Consider the following 23,816-nt stretch of genomic DNA (forward strand, 5'->3'; position numbering starts at 1 on the left):
CTTTTTTTAAAAAGAAACACGAAAACCTTTAGTTTAGCTTAAGCGCTTTCATTTCAAATCTTCAGAAGCTTTATAATACGTAACATAGCAACATAACGTTATAACGTCATAATAAGCGGAACATTACATACAAACGTCTATTGTGACGTCATAGTCAAACTTTGCGGGAAAACTGTAGAATGAAAATAATAAGTACAATTTTTACAACAATTATGCTCAATTGTTCAGTCTAGGTTTGAACATATGTATAAAATGTTTTTCTTTCTCATGTCTCTGAATATCACTTTCACTTGAAAGTTTGTAAAAAGGAAATATAGTGAATTGTTTATTTCCACAAGTATCCAAATGTTCACTCAGAGGGATTTGCCGATATTCCGGAGAGTTAATATGTTGTCGGTGGACACGCACCCGGGCAAGCAATTGATTGCTCGTTTCCCCGATATAAAATTCTTGGCATCCAGCACACGTAATTACATATACTACATTTTTAGTGGCACAAGACATGTTTGCATTGACTGTGAATTGTCTTCCATTAAAGTCATAAATTGATCCTTCCATTATATGTCTCACGTCCCGCAACGCGCATATTCACACTTAGTCACTTTGTAACTATTTTTAAAATGGGACGAACACAGAATTCTTCTAAGATTCTTGGGCTGTCTTCTGCTGTTAATAAATTTTACATCTCTATATATTTGTTGTGTTGACCGGTCCGTTGTCAAAACGTTGTTAAGTTGGTGTACTACGGAGGTCAAATTATGATTCCTTGGATTGTGGGTATGCACAAATGGAATTATATCCGTTTTATTTTCCTGGGTTTTTGTAGACAGTAATTCTGACCGTTCATATTCTTTGGCTTTCAATATCCCGTTATCTATCAGGTTTTGAGGATATCCCTGTTTTAATAGGTATAACTTGAGTTCTTTCAGTCGGATATCTCTGGTGTTTTCGTCACTAACGATAGCACATAAACGTCTAGCCAGATTGTATGGAATTGCTGTTTTTGTGTGATGAGGGTGACAGGATCCAAAATGTAAATACTGGTGGGTGTCAGTTGATTTGTAGAAGATATCCGTTGAAAGTTTGGTATCTTCTTTGATGACAAGAACGTCAAGGAATGGTAATTCCATATCGCTGCTTTCCATGGTAAATTTAATGTTGGAATCTAAGTCGTTTAATAATTGGTGAAAAATTGATAATTTCTCAATGTTGTCATTCCAAAGAATGAAACAGTCATCTAAAAATCGTTTCCACTTTGATGTTATAGCTTCAGCGTCCTCTTCTCCCCATAGAGTGACAAGTCGTTGATGGAGTTTTTGCTCGAGGTATCCCAATGTTAAGGTGGCATACGTGGGAGCCACTTTTGTTCCCATCGCTGTTCCTTTGGTTTGAATGAAATGCTCTACTCCGAAGGCAAATGTATTGTTTTGAAGTATAATTTTTAATCCTTCTAAGATGAATTCTTGCTCAAAACGATCTTGTAGTAAGTCTGGGTATCTATCAATCCAGTATTTAACCGCTTTTATACCCAAGTCCACGGGTATATTTGTGTATAAATTCACGACGTCGAATGACACGAGTTTCGTATTAGGTTGAATATGTTCTGGTAGGTGGTTGATAAAATCTATATCGTCTCTTATAAAACTGGGAACCTTTTCACAATAAGGCTTTAATAAAATGTCTAACAAGTGACTCAGTCTTTGAGTTGAACAATTAGGCCCTCCTACGATTGGCCGAAAAGAAAGATCTTCAGGATTTAGACAGCAAATATACTCTCCTCTCTGAGCCTGTATGGCGTTTTTGATTTCCGATGACTTGTGTACTTTTGGTAATCCGTAAAATTGACTCTCTTTTGTTTCAAAGTTTATGAGATAGTCTTTCTCCTTAGCAGTTATATCTCCCGAGGATGGCCCACTGACAAGTTGCTTTATCTTTGCTAAAGTTTTTGTCTCGTGATTTGCATTAATACTCCCATAGTAGTTAGGGTCCTGTAGCATATTCAAAATCTTACGTTCGTAATATGTTTTATTCATGATGACTACTCCGCCTCCTTTGTCGGCTTCTTTGATAACGATACTTTCGTCATTATGTAAGTCATTTAAAGCTTTTTGCTCTTCTTTTGTAAGATTAGATCTAATATTCTTCTTAATATTAGGTAGGTTTATATTATCTAGGGTTTCACATACCGTATCTAGAGTTCGGTTTCTACCTCGTTTTGGAATAAAGTGGGATTTATTTCTAACCAATTATTAAACGACTTAGATTCCAAAATTAAATTTACCATGGAAAGCAGCGATATGGAATTACCATTCCTTGACGTTCTTGTCATCAAAGAAGATACCAAAGAACGAGGGCGCTTTTGATTGGCATTCGGCAGGAACCTGGGCGTAATTGAAAAGTGAAAAATTTATTGACATGTCACATGAAATTTTAACATTTTTTTAATTTATCGGGTTCCTGTGCAACAGGAACGGAAAATATTTTCCCGAAATTGAGCTTTGATTTGCTAAAAAATAGCTTGAAAATTGGCCATATCAGACATTTGGTACAAAATTGTACATTTTGAAACACATTTTTCTAAAAATTTTCTATGTCTGGGTCTTCTCTCCATGATTTTGAAACGTTATTTGTGCGTATTTTAATTCAAAGAAACGATTACACTTTTAAAAAAAATGGAGAGAAGACCCAGAGACCACGAAAAATGAACTTTTCCCCAAAAAATCCAAATGTGTCAATGTGGTGCGTCTTTGTCCTTTTAAAGACATTTGTACATGTGTAGCGGTGATAGCTCAGAAAGTTAGGCTACCTGTTCAGTGCACTCGAAGCGAAAAGTATTTGGTTCGAGCCTGGCATGGGGCGTTAATTTTTTTTTTATTCAGGCAACCAACCATTTATTTTGTCAGTTTCTTTTTATGTACTGATGTATTAAAATTTTGAATTAGATAAATTTTGGTTCAGCTTGGTTCTCAAGCGAAATCAATTCTAATCTTCTAGGCCTATTTTATAATGTACATGTAGACGTATCATGCATCTATGCATTAAATATTTAAGGTTTTATTTTTTGTGAAATATTACTATGTTAAAGTACCCCCTAGAAAAAAATGGACATAAATGTTACAATTTCACAATGTCTTTCAAACTAAATGAAAAAAAAAAACCATGGACGTGTTTGTAAAATCTGACCAGGTATGTTCAGCCAACCAAATCATGGACATTTAAACCATAAATGTTTCGTACAAATGATTCCTGCAGATCACCCGCCAAATGCGCCCATCTTCTTTCAACGGATATCTTCTACAAATCAACTGACACCCACCAGTATTTACATTTTGGATCCTGTCACCCTCATCACACAAAAACAGCAATTCCATACAATCTGGCTAGACGTTTATGTGCTATCGTTAGTGACGAAAACACCAGAGATATCCGACTGAAAGAACTCAAGTTATACCTATTAAAACAGGGATATCCTCAAAACCTGATAGATAACGGGATATTGAAAGCCAAAGAATATGAACGGTCAGAATTACTGTCTACAAAAACCCAGGAAAATAAAACGGATATAATTCCATTTGTGCATACCCACAATCCAAGGAATCATAATTTGACCTCCGTAGTACACCAACTTAACAACGTTTTGACAACGGACCGGTCAACACAACAAATATATAGAGATGTAAAATTTATTAACAGCAGAAGACAGCCCAAGAATCTTAGAAGAATTCTGTGTTCATCCCATTTTAAAAATAGTTACAAAGTGACTAAGTGTGAATATGCGCGTTGCGGGACGTGTAGACATATAATGGAAGGATCAACTTATGACTTTAATGGAAGACAATTCACAGTCAATGCAAACATGTCTTGTGCCACTAAAAATGTAGTATATGTAATTACGTGTGCTGGATGCCAAGAATTTTATAACGAGGAAACGAGCAATCAATTGCGTGCCCGGGTGCGTGTCCACCGACAACATATTAACTCTCCGGAATATCGGCAAATCCCTCTGAGTGAACATTTGGATACTTGTGGAAATAAACAATTCACTATATTTCCTTTTTACAAACTTTCAAGTGAAAGTGATATTCAGAGACATGAGAAAGAAAAAAATTTTATACATATGTTCAAACCTAGACTGAACAATTGAGCATAATTGTTGTAAAAATTGTACTTATTATTTTCATTCTACAGTTTTCCCGCAAAGTTTGACTATGACGTCACAATAGACGTTTGTATGTAATGTTCCGCTTATTATGACGTTATAACGTTATGTTGCTATGTTACGTATTATAAAGCTTCTGAAGATTTGAAATGAAAGCGCTTAAGCTAAACTAAAGGTTTTCGTGTTTCTTTTTAAAAAAGATTTACCTATATATATATATATATATATATATATATATATATATATATATATATATATATATATATATATATATATTAGTGTTGTAAAATCGGACAAATTTTACTATCGATTATCAAATTGAATCGGAAGAACACAATCGATTATATAATCGACTAAATAACTATTTAAAAAGGTTGAATTTATTCATTCAGCACCAGTAGAATTCCATGACATGTGACCGCGAACTTCAATTTATCTTGATTGGCATACGACTTTTCAAACAATTTACAAATAACCATGTCCATCTGTAAATTATTTTTGCATGGAGGCCCATCGCCCTTTTTCCGAAAGTCAAAAAACTCCAAACTTTTGCACCAGGATATGGATATAATTCGGCGTCAACCTCTTCACCATGCACGTTCGCCATTTTGTTTACCGCTGATTAGAGTGACGTCCCTTTGGTGACTATAAAAGTTAAACCTGAGCGGTTTCATAAATATAGCGATCTATCGATGACAATATTTACAATCGATTGTCGCCGATCTGGGCCTTTAAACGACGATTTTTCGGTAGTCGGCGACTATCGTAACAACATTAATATATATATATATATATATATATATATATATATATATATATATATATATATATATATATATATATATATATATATATATATATATATATATATATATATTAGTGTTGCAAATGACCATTGACGAGGTGAGTAGATTAACGACTTCCATTTTTATTGAAGAAGCAGCTGTCAGTGATATCACAAAGCCTGGATTTTAATTTGTCGTGGGGAATTGTTGTGTATAAAGTTGAAAAATCGTAAGTTTTTAAGTTGTTGATTTTTGTAAAGTCTTGTGATTTCAAATTGTCCATAGTATACACATCTGATTCACACCACATCTTGAATATAAAGCTGCACAGTACTCTTGAAGTTTTTCCTTGACTGCTGTCAATATCTTAGTGAGAAATAACGACAGAGGCTTGTTTGAACATTTACTGGAACCTGCAATGTATCTTTGTTATTAAGGATTCTTATGAAGTTTCGGAATGCAATATTTATGAGGTAGTTCAAATTCATTTTGGCTCTGTGGAATATTAAAAGTATTCAAATTGACAGGTGATTTTGAAGAATTTCTTCCTTAGAAAGGGAAGTATGAGTATAAGAAGGATTACCACTTGTAGAATTAAATACAAGTTCTTCTAGAATGCAATTTATATAATGAGCCTTACAAACGAAGACAATATTGTTACCTGCTTTGTCGACAGGAACCAGTACGTACTGATCGTGTAATCTAATTCTTTTTCACTTCTGGTTTATTGAACACAGAAGGATATATGGTTTTCATATTGCCCCTCAATCTTTTAATATGTGACTTTGACATGGATCTTATACATTTAATCCATTCTGACAAGGTGTCAACGTCTTCTTCTTTATATCTGGCCCATTGGCTGGGGTCATTTTCAACAGAATCCATAATATTTATGAAATTCCGACGCCAGTTGAAGGATAAGGGTTCCCTATAAAATTTAAAATAAGTAATCCAAGGTCTTCATTACGAAGTATATTTACGTCACCTGTAATAACGAGTCCAGCAGGACTATGGATATAGGGCGAAGAAGAACATGAACACGAAGGAGGATTATGTTTCAGATAGTCGGTATGCAGGCCATGCAAAGTGTTATTGTAATTGAAAACTTTGGAAGCATTGTATCTTTAAATAATAACACATCTTTAACATACGCCTTATGAGATAGATCTAAATCAAACAACAGTGGCCAAAACAGGTTAGGGACAGTTAGGTTATATCAAAACACGAAAAGCTTTGCAACCTAGTAAATATTTCATAATAGAAACTATCCAATGAATGGGAAAAACTAGCCAATACGCGAGTTTCGAGATTGTTACTCTCCTACGATAGAGGCGGAAGGGTGGAAAGATCTTAAGGCTGTAGACGAAGTTAAGGTCTGCTAACTGTACGGGCATATGAAAAACTTTGCAAGTTACCAAGGTCTACCATCTCTGACAAAATATCAGGTCGGAGTGACCTTGAAACAACCATTGGTCGTCAACCGAAAATTCATTGAAGAAGGGTGGTGGGAAACGTCATAGAGGCGTCCAAATGAGGAAGGGGATTTCCCATGCAGAAGCTTTGTTGTCTTTAATGACTTCTGGGCAATGCCAAATAGTTCCAGATGATAACACCAACAATAAATCAGTTCATGAAGCCGAACTTCCACAAACAATTTCTACAGGTCACACTGGTGATTGTCAAAGTTTGTCTTATGGTGGGGATGTCTCGCTAAACGCATCAGAATGTACCTCTGGAAAAATCGTGGTGTCCGACTTTTACTGCATTTCACCGACTTTACCTGTCTCTCTTATCTGTTTGGTTTTAAGTTAACCAATGAAAACAAGCGATAGGAAGGAAGCAAAAAGGCCATACTATGTCATGTATAAGTTTTATTTAATATATATATTACGCACTTGGTTATCTAAGCTAAATGTTCAAAGGAGGGAATCCGGAAAACTGTGCGACTTTTGCGGTTTCTTTCCTAATTAGATATCTTCACAAAAACAAACCCCAAAAGTTTACATCATTAGATCCTTGCGCCGCGGATTCGAATCCCTCATTGGGATAGGAGACCGGTCATATTCGGATGAGACTGTATTAACATAGGTCCGGTGTTGCGTTCCCCTGAATAATTGGAAGAGGGAGTGGATGATTTGAACAAAGTTGAACATGGGACTAAATGTGACCAGGAAAGCTTTGGTTCAGGTGAGCTGAAACTACTAATTTTACCTCTGTGTCTTGTTCTGTAAATCATACAAATTAATGCAATGGGATAAACAAATTATTTGGGCGTTATCTAGTAAAATATTGAATTACACAGGTCTAGTATATGTACCAATTACATGAATAAAGCTTTTAGATTTAAATTTTCAGAAAGGAAAAAAACTGAAATATGAATAAAATAACTGTAACCATGGAATTTGACTAAATCCACAGGAGTGTGATATTTAAATACCATCAATCTTTGATAATTTAGCCCCTATACAAAGAAGTACATCTGATCACTTAAAGTAACAAGGAACGACTCTCCAAATGACTCCAACTGATCTGGATAAACTGTCCCATCACCGGCATACACAACCCGGTCAGGAAAAGGGAAATAATTGCAAAATGTCCTTTAAAGCAAATAAGCAGAGGGATTGTAATCCATTACATTTAATTTCTTTCCTCTCACATTATTTGTCTCTCTTACCATGATCAATAAATTAACTAGAGGATTTTGAATTTGGTTCTGTTGAATCCACACAGAACAAAAAACAGAGTATCCTTTGCAACAAGCTAAATTCAGAAATCATTATTTCCCTAAAAATTACTGAGCCCCGTTTTACAAAACATTAAATGCTGACTTACCAACATTTCTATTTCCTTTAAAAAACGAACCGAAAGGTGGATTTCTTTTCATTTTCTCGATCTTACCTTCTTCTCCAGTTATGAGGTCACTATTGTAAACTAATTCTTTCTGTAACAGTAACAAGTCCACGATCAATCATACAACATTAACAGAATTATATGGTTGCTACAGGCTCCTTGTGTTGGAAATTTGGCTAACAATAAAATGATTTGATGTATTCCAACAGGTTAATAACTAATAAACTAAAGGTTAAATATGTTGGCTCTTACACGTCATTGAATAAAGGATTTTATATCGTTTTCACTGTATGTTGCCTATGTCTCAAATGTATTATCCGCCTGAGGTTTTTCTTTTTAAAATATGCCCAGTTTAAAGCCATTTCAAGTAAAAAAAAATTGTCTTCACTGAAATTAAATTATAAGACATGGAGGTGTTTCTAAGTATGTTAAATGATATAGCATAACTTGAGTTTACGCTTCTTAAAAACCACGTCGCGGTTAATAAAGCCTAAATAGCCCAAAGCTATGTTATATAGCATAACATAGGTTAAAACAAGATTCATACCTAATAATTGTTAGAAAAATGTGGGTCAGAGTATATAAAAATATATTTTACTGATGATCTTTTATGATATTTAAAAAGTAAACTTTAGGTGACCTTATGGGATAAAACCATCAAGGGCAATTCTTAATTTTCGAAGCAAAACCGTGATGTCTTTTTGAAATGATAAACACTAGATGGTATAATATACGAGGGCTGTTCGGAAATTATTGAGACATTGTGTATATTTTGCTTTTTAATGAACGTCTTTCGGTGAAAATTTGCATATACGTTTGACATACACTAAGAAATAGTAGAAGCAAAAAATATTTTACAAATATTAAATATTTTCTGTACAGTGGTATATAAATGCGTCATCAGTAGGGGTACCCGGAGCAGTCTCGAAATCTGATATTGAAAATATGCAACACCAACGTTCGAACTCTTCGTGGACCCATAAAAAGAGCGAAAATAATTCTATTAATATGTATAATTTTCAGCTTTAATTCAAATTCATGTTGTACAATTTTGTTAGAATTCTGATGAGGAAAACGGAGATCAGAAAAAAAAATTAAGCGCGGTAGAGAAATGTGCTAAGAACGAAAAAACGGATTTTGACGTCAAGGGCGGAGCAGCGAACATACCAAAATTTTGTGTAGCGCAATGTAGAACTCTTTTCCAGCCTCAACGACCTTTTAAAAAACAATAAGAACGACAAAATATGTGTTGGGGTTTGTCATTTCATTTGTATGCATTTAAAAAAAATAATTCAACCAGAGTAAAATCGAAAGCTCTGGACGACCATCAGTTATTACGTACGATATTAATATCGTTACGGTGTTAATATCGTTGACCCGTGTTGCATAAATCGTCACTGCATGGTTTTAAGTCATCCTTTCCCACAAATGAAAATTTTATATTCGAGTAGCAACAGCCTACATTTTAAAGGAATAGTTTAAGGAAAGAGACTGTTTGATTTTTGTACTGTTATATGTAAATACAAAGAAGGAAAAGTATTATATATATATAACCGCTTCCCGATCATTTTACATGCGAAACCATCTTCGGCTGAAGTGTCATTAAATGACGTAGTGACGCTGCTCCGCGTCGATAGACATATGCATATTTATCATTTCACCGAAACATTTCTTATTATCATAGGAATTCGAAATTTTTCATAAGTGTTTTATTAATTCTTTATAAAATGTCGATGAATTTTCATGAAAGTATCTCTGTCCTTTATGGAGTAAATGTGATTGTCTCAATAATTTCCGAACATTCCGACCAATCTCTCGCCAGAGGGCGCGCCCCACTTACACTAGCAGATCTATTCATCCGTAAATGTAATATTACACATGTATTAAAATATACAGATATAAAGGAAATAGTCTTAAATAATATTTATTTCACTAGTACTGTAAATCACTTTTTATTCGCGAGAACTTTATTTTTGCGTAATTACGCGAGACATTGAGCTCGCGAAAATTTAATTCTCGCGTATAATAGTATTCCTTAAGATTATATTAAGCAATAACCACAATTCGTGAAAATTTTGTCTCGCTAATCAAGAGTCAATGACTATCTCGCGAAATAAGGTGTCGCGAAAATTTAGTGATCTACAGTAATTTACATTTATTTCGCCTGTATGTGTAAACGTCGAGTTTATAAAAACAATTTATTTATTTAAATCAATCAGAAAACATGGATTAATTAAAGACAATCGTGGATTTATTTTAATGAGAAAAAAATTCGTTGGGGTATATTATATAAATATTGCATGTAGTTGAGTGTAACATTGAAAATTTTCACCCCAAGAAAACCATTGTCAACCGAGGCGCAGCCGAGGTTGACAATGGTTTTCGAGGGGTGAAAATTTTCAATGTTACACTCAACTACATGCTATATTTATTATATTATACTGAATGTTTTATACAAATACATATTACAGTGAACCGTGCGCGCATAAATTCCGCGCAGTCGCTATTTTTTGGAATACCACCCGTCGTCAAGCAATGTTGACTGTTGCTACGCACGAGGGCGTGGCTTCATTATTCAGCGGGTAGTAGTGTTTTTTATCAAATGTTTCTCGACGAATCAGATTCAAGTAATTTACATGAAAGTATAATATTATTAGATGGCGAAGAAGCCGAAGGCTCAAGTGAGTTTTTCTGGTAAAAATGTGTCCGTTGTATTTCGTCGTAAAATTTTCACATGTTCGTGCTTAGACGCAAAAAAAATCTCAACTATGTCTAATAAAAATAAACACCTTAACAATAACGATATTTCAGTTTTAAACTACATGTAAGAACTTGTTTAATGCACTGTAAATGAATTATGAATTAAGTTGGTAGCATAAATAATTTTTCTTTACATAAGTAAAAGCATGCTTTATACAATACCATTATCAACACACTTTTTGGCAGCAAGATAGATCTCCTATGGCAAGAACCCAAAGGATGAACAGTAATCATTCACAGCCTCAGGGTGCTCTTTGCAGGCACGTAGCATCGCTTTTGAAAATGGGGGGGGGGGGGGGGGGGGGCAACCAGAGAAAATTTTTTGCAAAATTCCATTACCAACTACTTTTGTGTAAAGTGTACATGGTTTTCGTTGAAAATGCTGTACACGTTACACACATAACATTAGTGTAAATCGACGGCCGCTATCAGCCATCGTAAAATATAGACTGGGTTCTCTGACTAATCTGCAGATGAACTCTAGCTAGATAAAGAAAAGAGTTTATATGTAGTTGAGCGGGAAATGAATAAGATTTACAGTAAGATTAGAAACGCCTTTTGTAGCTGCAGAGGTGTACCTCTCTGCTTGAGAAAATTCGGACAGATAAAGCAGAGAGCTACAGATCCAGACATTGTAAAAACCTTCGATTTACGCCGACGATTTTTTGTCGCTCACTTCGAGTATTTTTGCATGTATTTTATACTTTCGCCAGCTTGAAAAATGACATTTAACAATTAACGATGAACTTCAATTCCTGATAATTTACCTACCTTTCAATTCTAACAAACATAACAAATGGCTGTTTGTGGTAACGGACGTCGAAATGGAACTCTTTTGCATGTAAACCGATATCACAAAACTATATACAGGACTGTTTCGGGTGGTTAAAGGGTAAATAAAGTATCGAAAGTAAGAGTTTAAAAATATATTAATGAATTACAGAACACCATTTTAAACCAGAAGTCTCTGTCGAGACTGTAGCTCTACTGGCTTGTACTTTTAACAAAGGAAGAGAAAAGAAACCATTGCCATCAGACCAAATCTGTAGGAGTAATGTTGTAAAGGAATATCACGGAAATTTCTATTTTTAGTAACCATGGCAACACCATTCAATAAAGTATGTATCTTAGTGTAGTGTACTTTTGTGCCAAGTTATACTGAAACCAGAACAAAACTGAAGGAGGAGTTGCCTTTTAAAGGCATTTCACAGAAATTTCTTATTTTAGTAACCATGGCAACACCGTTTATCAATATCAAAAACCAATACACGAAATTATGTATCTTCGTGCAGTCTACTTGTGTGACAAGTTATATTGAAATCAGACCAAAACTGTAGGAGTAATGGCGTTAAAAGGAGTTTCACAAAAATTTCTTTTTTTAGTAATCATGGTAACACCGTTCATCGAAATCGAAAACCGGTGCACTAACTTATGTATCTTAGTGTACTCTACTTGTGTGCCAAGTTATATTGAAATCAAAACAAAACTGTAGGAGTAGCATTTTGAGAAATATGTTTACTGACAGATGGACGGACGACGGATACCTTACTATCGCAAAGGCTCTTCTGGTCTCTGATCAGAATGCTTATCACATGACGCCCTGGTTTTTTTCCGTCCAAGGAGTAATATTAAAATCGGGCACGCGATTCCGTACGAAGCGTTGTTATTGTAAAAAAGAAGATGGCGGTTAAAAGATTTGCGCAGACGACTGAGATCGAAATGAATGTTTCGTTTTTACAATGTTATATAGATATCCTCTTTGTGTGAGTATGGAATTGGAAATGAGAAAAACAAGAAATCTGTGAGCCAATGCTCACTAATAATACCCCCGCTCTGATGTTCGTAAATACATCCCTAACATTAGCCCTAACCCTAGGTCTTACAGCTTAACCCTAACCCTAACCCTTATGCTTATCCTTTTAGGGCTTAACCCTAAAAACTATCATGTTAATATACACAAGTTCAATTACAGGTAGATGCACAGAAAAATTTGAATTTGACATCAGATTCATATCAAAATTAATACCACCATATGGCATGCCTCAACAAAGAGTGTACTAAAATTAAGCATCTGCTATGGATAATAAATGAGAAAACTGTGACAAAAATTTGTTATGGATTAAACGGACAGACGCACAGACAAACAGAAAGTTGACATCGGATTTGAACAAAAAATGTTTCCAACCGTATGGCATGCCTCAGAAAAGATTGTGTTAAAATTTCAAGCATATGTGATGAGTAGCTGCTGAGAAAACTGCGACAAAAATGTGTTATGGATGAATTGGTCAGACGCACTGACAAACAGGAAGTTGACATCGGATTTGAACAAAAATGTATCCCACCGTATAACATGCCTCAGAAAAGATTGTGTTAAAATTTCATGTGACCATGAGTACATAAGACCTACAGCAGGTAAAACGTGTTTGGTGAATCAGTCACATCATAAATACTCCTTTAAGGTATACGAACCACATTAGATTACGTGACAAATCCTTTCATGTCGGTAAATTACGGGATATGTCGATCTTCTTCGTAATTCCAACAGAATAAATCTTAAAACTTTATTTAACGCAATGTATGCAATTTTTCACTCAAAATGATTGGAATGTACACAATATAATATTTTAGTCAAATAAATATTTTTTTTGAATAATTTCAAGTCCGATCTAGCGCAGCGTAATCTCCAGAGACAGCAATGGCGCCCCCCTGTGATAGAGTGCCGTGAGACGCGAGGGGCCATTATACTTTCAAAAAAAAGAAAAGATGTAGGCCACCACTCAGGAAAAGTGACGGAGATTCAGTACAGCAAACTATTTTCGACCACAATTATGCCATCGGTCATATTCACGAAGATAGCCAGGACAGTTGTGACAGGTTTGCTGTCCTGGGTTTTCGTCACTTGGTTCTTCCACGAAGATCAAAACCCAGTACTGGCAAGCAGGACGACGTATTGTGGAATGGGCTTCACTACTAGATGGCCCCCAGTCCTGCACCCAGTGTCGTTTAGGTCCGCTTCTATTCACATTACAACATGTAAAAGGAGAGATGAAGATGGGACTAGGTGGTCATTTGTATATATTCATTGTAGTCATTGTGGTTCCCTGAACAGAGTTGCATATGGCAGTACATACCTCGATCACAACAGAAGGGGACAACTTAACTTTACAGTAAATACTAAACTTGGAGCAGGTACCTATATATTTTTGAAATTATGCCTTTTCAAATTGATGGAAATAAGTGAAATACGTATAGTGGAATATTGAATATCTATTCAATGTTTTGTGAAACCACTCATAAATTGAATAATTCTTTTTAGCTATGGTTGAAACCTTTGGAGGACCCCAGAGAGTGAATAACTTTCTCACAACACTGGATCTCCCATATATATCGCATAAAAACCTGAAGGTAATGAAGGGGAGAGCAGGTCACATCATTGAAAACTTTGACGACAAAAGTATGATGGATGCTAAGAAAACTGCTTTTGAGAAAGAAATGAGGTTTGATTATTTTTTAGATTTCGTAAATATTTTGTGAATCGCAATAATTATCAAATATTACCAATCAAAGAAGGTGCTAATAATTTAAATGACTAGTTATTGTAGTGATATTGCTTGTTTAGAGGAGGACATGGCCCCTTTTTTAAATGATGCATCATATGACAAAGAACTGGGTTAAGCAGTCCTGGAGGGTGGGTATGTGGTCAAGTGCTAGAAATAGATGAGGATTTCCTTTTTTTATTTATTTTCCTGTGTGTTTCAGGTTCCTCTTGTTTGAAATTTATTGCTAAAAATAATCACGTTCTGTTGCTGCAGCTACCCATTTTTACTGTCACTTCACCAGGTTACATGAAGAAATGCTAATAGAATTTGAACAGAAAGACATAATCTATGCTGATTTCAATTATATTTTGGTAAAGAGATCATTTATCTAAAAAAATATATTCAATGTGTCTTTCTTATGACAAAAATAGCTAGTCTAAAATTGAATTGAAAATTTTTTTTTTAGACATTCAAGGATCATGGACCCTCTCCAGGATACTTCATGGAGGAGTATGCCAGTAAGAAAGATATGGAAAGACAGAAGAGACAAGAAAGAGCAGCATTGCCACAGAAGAAACATCATAGATTGGAACTGAAACAGGAGATATTGGGGCAAAGGAAGCAGCTGAGGGTGACATCAGCAGGGACGTAGCATCCGGGGGGGGGATAACCTTTACTATAGTTATTGTTCATTGATAGGATGGTTGGCCCCCCCACTTTATAGCCATAGCATAGTGATAGCAAGGATTGTAAGGAGAAAATTTGAAGTGATAGTAAGCTGGCTTTGAGAAAGTTGGCACCTACCCCCCCCCCCCCCCCCCCCAACCACGAAATAGGATTTTCGAGTTTGGGCAAAATTTCCCATTTTTTTTTTTTTTTTTTTTTTTTTTGCTTGTCAACTTTTTCAGGTAAGTAAAAAAAAAATTTTCTCAGGTTGGCCCCCCCACTTTCAAAAACGATGCTACGTGCCTGATCAGTCAGGTACTTTTTATTTCAAACTCAATGCTTTTGTTGCTTCTTGATATTGAAGAGTTTCTCAAAAATTGAATTTTAATTGTAGAAGTGTGTATGACTCCAAATATTGACACAGAGAGTATCCCTGAAGCTGTGCCAAAGCCAGGATTTACCAAAGTGGATAATTTAGTTCACCTCCAAGTGAGCTATGTTGTTATAGACCTTGAAACTACTGGGCTTTGTAAGTATATATTGTATATTAAAGGTTATTTTCAGAAAGAATACATAAAAATTACATACATTTATTTGTTCCAACTGATTTTGTTATATTTTTCAGTCCAGAGAGGAATTATCCAACATATAACCCAGAGTGCTGCCCAGGACATGGCTAATGGGGAGAAGTTTTCGTGCTATGTAAAGCCTCTCATCCCGAATACTGCCGAAGCGGAAAAAGTCACAGCGATTTCTAGGACTGGGACGGAAATGACTGTGAAGGGTTAACATGTAGATGTTATTAAAATTAAAGAAGCCCTTACCAAATTTTTTGAATTTTTGAAAAAATTTGACTGTGTTATTTTGATAGCTCACAATGGCAGAGTATTTGACTTTCGAGTTTTGTCATATGCTATTAGTCAAGTAGGATTTAGCGATATGTTTTTGAAATGTGTATTAGCTTTTTTTCGATTTACTTTCAATGTTGCGCTCTGAAGTACCAAAGCTTAGTTCATATAAACAAGAGTACTTGGCAGAATACTTTTGCAAAGAATCGTATACATGTAACTCACATAACGCCACTGTTGATGTAAATATGTTTGTAAAAATTTTGTACCAGAGTGGCATGACAAAGGCAGAGTTTGTCAAACATTCCTATTCAGCAAATTGTCATTTTTTGCAAAAGGTTTTTAATGCCACAAAATCAAGAAATATTGATTCATTGCATTGTCTGATAGCAGGTGGAGTACTGAAAACGGCAACTGCTGAAAACATTGCTGGTTCAGGTCTGAATGTACATAATTTGAAACTTATATGGCAAAGGGATGGTGAGGATGGTTTGTTGAATGTATTGTCTGCAAAGAACAGTATAGATAAACCAAGGGTTAACAAAGATAAGCGATTACTTGGGGATATAATCCCTAGGGTTGTTGTTATTTTCAGAAAAAGTGTTTTTACATTTTATTTCATTTTTGATGGGTAAATCATATGCAGTTATCTCATATCTCAGTTGATTTGATGCGCAAGAGAATGCTCTTTGTAGAAACAATGTCTAAAATAAGGAAAGTTATTTACAAACAAGTTGTTGAAACAAGATTGTAAGCATGTGCAACAGAATGATCAATAACTGTCATGAGCTTTGCCTTGTGTGCATTTGATTATTACAGCATGTGCAATGCTATGTGTTTGTAAATTGAATATATGGATCATATTATTACATGTTTATTCTTATGATCATTGAATCGCTTCGCGGTTTATAAAACGTAAACTGCCCAAAGTTATGTTATATCGGATAACATCAGTTGAAATAAGCTTCATTCCTTAAATGAAAAAATAATTTATTGAACGTCGTCAATTTGTTTGAAAGTCGTCTGATTTTATTTTTCTCTACAGCAGTTTTTTTTGTAAAAAAAGTACCATTTTTCGATTGTGTATATATTATTTTTCTATTGCATTTTAACATTTTGCTTTCATTGAATATATGCGAGTTTAAAGTATAATTGAATCAAGCAGTATTAAATCAATCAATAACCTCTATACATGAAAAACAATCACAAAATAACGACCAGGAAACGATGAATTTTATCTTCATTTTTCATATATAAAATGTATATTATTGATGAACACAAATGTAAAGAGGATGTTATATGATAGAAACTGCATTTCAAAAGTGAACAATAGTATAATAGTAGCAAAGAATTAAAGCTTCAATATATGTTACAACTGCCTTGAAGAGCCTTTTCAGTGGAATTCTTCTGAATATTTCATATGCAAAGAGAATTAAAACATAATGAGATAGAAAACGTATTGTCTTCATCATAATAAATCTTTTGTTTGTGTAAATTCAATGAAAATTAAAGCGATTACAGGTATAATGCAACGTCTCTAACAGTATGCTTGTATCAAGAAGAAAAAACAATGCCGACCAGTTTTGAAATTTCACTTGACAATGTTTATAAATATTTTGTTGTCCCTTTAGTATAAAAGCTAAATGCAAATAGATTGCACTGGTAAAGAATTCACTTAATTGAAATTTAAACTGATACTGCGTTGACTAAATGATACCCCGCCTCCCATATGAGTATAGCGGTAAAATATATGACCCGAAACAAACGTCAGATCAAAAGATAAACAGGAGGCGACAATGACTGTGAAAGTATCATTTTATGTTATTTTGTGGTGTAAAAAAGTTGTGGATGAGAGATGGGTACCCTTCAAAATATAAGCAATCAAATCAACAATTTTGCAAGATACGTACAGTATCAAAACTGCAAAGATGTGGGCAAACAAATTGAATAATCCTCCTCATTAGTTCTGACCAAATTTCTTACACGAAATTATGATACAATGCTCATATTTACATTTTAGGTCACCTGAGTAAACTCGTCGTCCATCGTGTGTTAACATTTTAACATTTTCAGCTTCTTCTCTGAAACCACTGAACCAGTTTTAACCAAATTTGGTATACAGCATCCATGGGTAAAGGGGAACAAAAATTATGAATATTATGGTCCCCGCCCCCCTGGGGCCTTAGGGGTGGGGCCAAAACCACTAAAATTAGTGCAATCTTTAAAAATCTTCTTCTTTACTCCTGGATATCAAGCAGTCAAACTGTTTGCATGATTGTAATCATCATTGAGTCCTCTACCAAAATTGTGAAATTCATGGCCCTGGGGTCAGGGGTTCTACTGCTAGGGCGGGGCTAAAAAAGTATATAGTGAAAATGCATTATTTCTTTGAAAATCTTCTTCTCTGCTCCTGGGTATTAAGTAAACTAACTAAGTACATAGTTATGATGAGCAAGAATGCCTCTTCCAAAATTGTGAATTTTATGGCCCCAGGGTCAGGGGTTCTGGTGTTAGGGCGGGCTCTATTGATTATATAGTGAAAATGCATTAATTCTTTGAAAAGAAGAAGTCTCAATAAGCCATTATCTGTGGTCCCCGGTTACTTGTCAAATTTTAAACTTTCATTAAAAAGCTTAAAAAGTAAATTACATTGTTCTCTTATGTCTGTAGTATATGCTCCAACGTTTAAAAATTTCAAATAATCGCAAAAAAGAACACGCGAAGCTGTGTTTTGAAGGTGGGGTCCTTTGATTTTCATGAATATCAAAAGAAATTTGTGACAGGTACCCACTTCACGGCTTTCGTAAACATCGAGCGCAGCTTTGTTCAAAGTCTACATCAAAATATATTGTGTATATTATATTTATACAGATAGTGTAAAAATATCTTTGTTGAACAACATTGCGCTCTATGTCTTCTACTTAAAAGTATCATGATTTTGAATCTGTTCGGGGGGGGTGAGTACATTTACATAGCCTGAAAATAAATTAATGCTTTGAAATCTGCTCTTTGGTATTAATCAACTATTTTATGATGAAATTTGCAAAATTTTGAATACATTTGGAAAGCGTGTTTCCTTAGGAAGCAACACATGGTTATATTTGAAAGTGCATTTTCTCTTTGCTTTCATTTTTTTTAAATAAAAAAAGCATCTAAGTCTATAATTGTGATAAGAATATCACTTATGTTCAAAATTTGAACGATTTTCATGGAACATTTTAAAACATGAACCAAATTTAATTGTTTGAAAGTTGTTGCACAATATTCAGGTGTTCATAAGGCGAAAAGCACACGTCTTTTATGTATATAAAAACATTTTAAATCATAGTTTTATTCTTTGGAAAAAGAAAAGTTCAATTTATTTGAAAGACGTAATAATTTCTTCACATTTAATCGTTATTTTTTTTTTTTGCACTGACGTTTATTTGACCACTTACAATGTTTTTATTCAAATCAACTTCATATTTTGACGTTTTTGGATGCTATGGTGTTTTATAAAATTTTATATAAATTCGGAAAAAATATTAATGTTCATGTTTCATAATGGGAATATAAATCGGAATATTGCAGAATTTACAGAGAAGTTACTGAGAAATAAGGACAATTGTAAAATCAGGGGGAGACTCTGACTTAACGTCAAGATAGATAGGTCACCTTGTAGGAATATTTCGTCCTCACCTTCTACAGATAACTGCCCTTTTCATTTCAATTCTATTCTGAAGAATAACCTAGGTCTTCTCTCGCACCCTCTTATCTTCATATTACAATGATTTTTCAAAATATTCACCGTCTTTCCATAGAATGTTTCGATTTCAGATGCAATGTAAAGCAGAGTACATGTTTTGGTAAACTTGATTTGTACATTAATTGTTTCCAAACGGCGGTAGCATTTTAATCAACCTACATGGAGGTTCTTTTTTCCTTAATGTCTCACACCAATGGGATCTGTTACTAATGTAAACATCATTTTATCAGCCTGCACCAATATTATAATATAGCGTTTAAATCAGTGTTCTACCTTTCCGATCTATAGATTTTCGGAAAAATTATAACTTGACCGAATTTTGACGTTGACTAACAATGTCACCATTAACAACAAATCAACGAATCATTAATTGGAAAAATAAATTTTCATAAAACTAGTACAACTCTTATATACAGAGGTTGATAAAAGATCATAATTTCCATTTTAATGCGTTTTTTCCTCACATTTAGAAATAAAAGTTGAAATAATTTGAGAAAATTTTAAAATATCCTTTTCTATAGTAACTGAGTTGAACTATCAGTTATATTTAAAACAACTTTTATTAAAACATTCAAAAAGTGTATTTTTTTGTTATTTTCAATCACTGTTACAAATAGATAAATAAAGAATTTTTACTAATAGATGAAGTAAATATGAGTTCAACAGCACTGTGTCTCAAAGCGTCTGTGAAAGTTTCATTAAATTTCGTTTAGTGTTATTAAAGGTGTTGAGAATTAGAGATGGGTACACCAAATTTTAACAGACGGACGTACAGAAAGACAAATGGACAGTATTTCGAATAGAAAATGTCATTTAAAACATTGATGTGTATCATTTTTATATTTAGAAATAAAGATTCAGTATTACTTGATATTCCAAGTTATTAATAATGATTTACAAAATGTTAATCACTGGTACGCAAAATACTTTGTTATTGGAACTAAAAATAATACCGTAGTTTCTTTAACAGAAATACAACTGGTGCAATAAAAGGGACAACATGAGCAAATGCCTCTTTCCAAAATTGTATTTTATGACCTCTCAGCTGCCATGTTTTCTGGAGATTAGGGCAGGGTGGACTTTGATGATAAAAAGTCAGAACACGAACTTCTAGGAGAGTATTCTATAGCGTTTAAAGACTGTGCAGAGACTAAAGACTAATGTCGGAGAGATTGTGAGGTCTTCGGGTATAATGAAGGATTGAAGAAATGCCGGCTTCACGGGAAACTCCTCGAGTCGACAACATCAGAGGAGAAAGGCTGGAGCTATTTCTGTCATGATTGTATGTATTACCTTTTATATATATTGTTTTGGGAAATGAAATATATGGAGATAACGAACAGTATTCATACTCAAAAGTCCATTCAAATAATACAAAACAAAAAAAAAAAAAACAGACAAAAAATGATCTCTAAAACAATAGAAGTGGGATCAGGTGCCATGGAGGATCATACCTGGCAATTGGTCACATTCGCCGTGTGATTCTTAAAGAAATAACGGAGAAGCCGTTAGAAATTTTATGTTGAACAATGACCTCAATAAATCCCTGAAAGTACAATAAAAAGAACCTCGGCTTTTGTTATATAGGCTGAAAAGGTTTCTGCTTAAATCCAGTTCCTCATCAGTATAAAAATCAATATCCTGTATTATTGTTCAGGTCTCAGATTAAAGCATTACCCCTATTAATTCAAATATATGCACTTTTATTAATCTAATGAGAATGATATTTGTTTTTTGTTTTTGTTTTTTTTTCTTTGGGGGGGGGGGGGGTGCATTTAATTTATTCTATATATAGATTTGCATTTTGTTGACATGAGCATTGGATAATAATATTTTGAATATAGAGTATATAAATATGTTTAATTAAAGCACAATTAAGAGCAAATGTTGAGATTTCTCCCATAGCACATACAATTTTCTGCGAATTGATCCCCATATTTGTTTTCTTAAATATTCCTGTTGAATGATTTTAACCAGACAAAGCATAAATGGTGATTTTGTTTGCGTTTCCTCAATCTACACTATTTTTCATTTAAAAAAATTTTTTCCTTATCATGTCATTTAATGAAATTATTAACTTTGAAGAATAAGTAAGTATGCATTGGTTGTTAGGCTTTAGTGATGACAGACAAACTATGACGACCATTTGATTGGTTGTTGAGCTGTAGTGACGACAGACAAACACTAACGACCATTTGATTGGTTGTAAGGCTGTAGTGACGACAGACAAACACTAACGACCATTTGATTGGTTGTTAGGCTGTAGTTATGGTAAAGTTAAAGTCCGTTCTTTAGTTCCATTTGCTTTGGGGCATCAATCTTTTATCCGCAACTCTTTTCATATCGCTGAATGCAATTAAATGAAACTTTCACAGAATCTTCGTTACACAGTGCTTTTGGGCACCTTCTAATTTACTTTTTGATCGGACACACACACGGGTTCCCTATAAAAAAAAATGACAATGCCATTCTTTCTATAAAATTGAAGGGTACCCATTTCTTATCTGTTACTCCTCTTTTAACACTAAATAAAATAGGGTGCTACTTTTACAGATTTATTTTTACATAATGCCATTGTGCAATTCTTATTTTACTTCCTAATCTGACATTTTTTGCCTGTCTCCCATGGCAAAACATGGACTTAACCATTATAATCATATGGGAGGTGGCGATATGATTTAATGAACTAAGTGCTCACAGTGCATCTAGTTTTATTACTGTTCAGCAAAACATTCCAAATATTATGCAGATTTTCAAAAGAGCAATGTTTAAGATTTAATAATCGCTTTTGTGTCAGTTTCTTACTAAAAGCATGCTCATTTGATCATGATTCTTTTAATCATTTAAATATTTCCAATAAAAATCAATTCATTTTATCGCTGAAATATCTGAATTAGAATAGATGAGAAATTAATACAACAAAATAACAAATTGGAATTCTAAATAAAAGTGTGCACTATCACGAGTAAAAATTTCAATCAAGTTTTTTTGTTTTTGGTTCTATTTGTTTACAATCAATTCAAATAAAATATTTTGCGAATAAGCTTAGAAAAACAGTCTTTTTAAAATATTTCGATATTTCTCTGCATATGTTTGTGTGCCTCTATCTTTTAATGTGATATATTTAATATACAAAATATATATTAAAATAAAATCAAAAATTGTTTTTTTTTTTTGTTATTTTCAACTCACTGTATTCATAAAGATAAATAAAGAATTTGTACTATCTATCCTTATGAATAAATATATTCCAATCAAGGTGTTCTGTGACATGGACTTAATGGGAGGGGGATGGACGGTGTGTTGTTTATCTTTATTCTGTTTTGATATGTTTTGTGACATGACTTGAACAATGGGAGGGGATGGATGGTTCGTTGTTTACATATATAGCTTTAAAAATGGTTTATACAGTGATTTAGAATTGATGTTCCTTAGGAGATGGGTATTTGAAATTAACCTGTAAATTGATTAAAATTTGAATTATTTATTCATCTAAGTATGGGAATTTAGTATCAGCCTTTAATTTAAATAAGATTTGATTTGTTATTCAGAGAGAGAGAGAGAGAGAGAGAGAGAGAGAGAGAGAGAGAGAGAGAGAGCATGTCTATTGTATACATCTGTAATTTGTTTTGTGGGGAATTAGTGTTAGGTATACACCTGTAATTTAGTTGAGCTTTGATGTTTTTCATTAGATTGGTAAACAAATATATCATACACCTGTAATTTCAATAAGATTTTATCTTTCCAAGGTAATTCAAAACAGAATAGACGGATCTCTGACCTTTGACAGGACCTGGACAGAATATAAAAATGGTTTTGGTTCATCGGAAGCGGAAGTCTGGATTGGTAAATTTGAATATTTTATCCCGTTCCAAATTAGGACAAACACTTTTTAAAAAAAAAAAACTTTTAAAAAACCTTTTTTTAAGAAGTGCATGTTTGGTAATTACCGGTATGACTTGATTAATATATATTTCCTCATAAAATAGAAATTTTCTAAATCAGATTATGTGCAAGTTAATCATACATGATTTAAAGAACATTAATTAAAATTAAAAACATGCAAGTGATAAAGGAAAGCGCGAAGTTTTTTTTAAACTTACTGTATTTCAAATGTATTTTGTATTTGATATACATCTTTTCAAATAATTTACTAAATGTTTGTTGAAATTTTTACTCAGGTATTTCTTTTGTTTGTGTGATTGCAGCATTATAATGATTGATTGATTTCGATATATCTTAATACAGGAAATGACGTGATTCATTAGTTAACAAAACAACTCATCCCTTTATGTGTCCATCACTCTCCAGAATGGTACAACGTTTTATGAAATGTACGATCGATTCTCTGTCTCCGATGAAACAGGAAAATATCAACTCTTTCTTGGAGGACCTGCCACGGGGACCTTAGGCAAGTGTATTCATGTTAATAATGTTAAAATTTATAATTCTATTACTTCGTGA

General features: G+C 33.8%; 1 protein-coding gene across 1 annotated transcript; it reads right to left on the reverse strand.

Annotated features, from left to right (window-relative positions):
- Positions 1–566: 566 nt before the first annotated feature.
- On the reverse strand, positions 567–1,997 carry LOC134260825 (uncharacterized). Its single transcript, XM_062743361.1, has one exon. The coding sequence runs from the start codon at positions 1,995–1,997 to the stop codon at positions 567–569; it is 1,431 nt and encodes a 476-aa protein (XP_062599345.1).
- Between the last annotated feature and the right edge of the window lie 21,819 nt (positions 1,998–23,816).

This window comes from Saccostrea cucullata, unplaced genomic scaffold (assembly GCF_032062105.1).
Source record: "Saccostrea cucullata isolate Sc308-1 unplaced genomic scaffold, CSIRO_AGI_Scuc_v1 ctg1231, whole genome shotgun sequence".
NCBI classification, from domain to species: domain Eukaryota; kingdom Metazoa; phylum Mollusca; class Bivalvia; order Ostreida; family Ostreidae; genus Saccostrea; species Saccostrea cuccullata.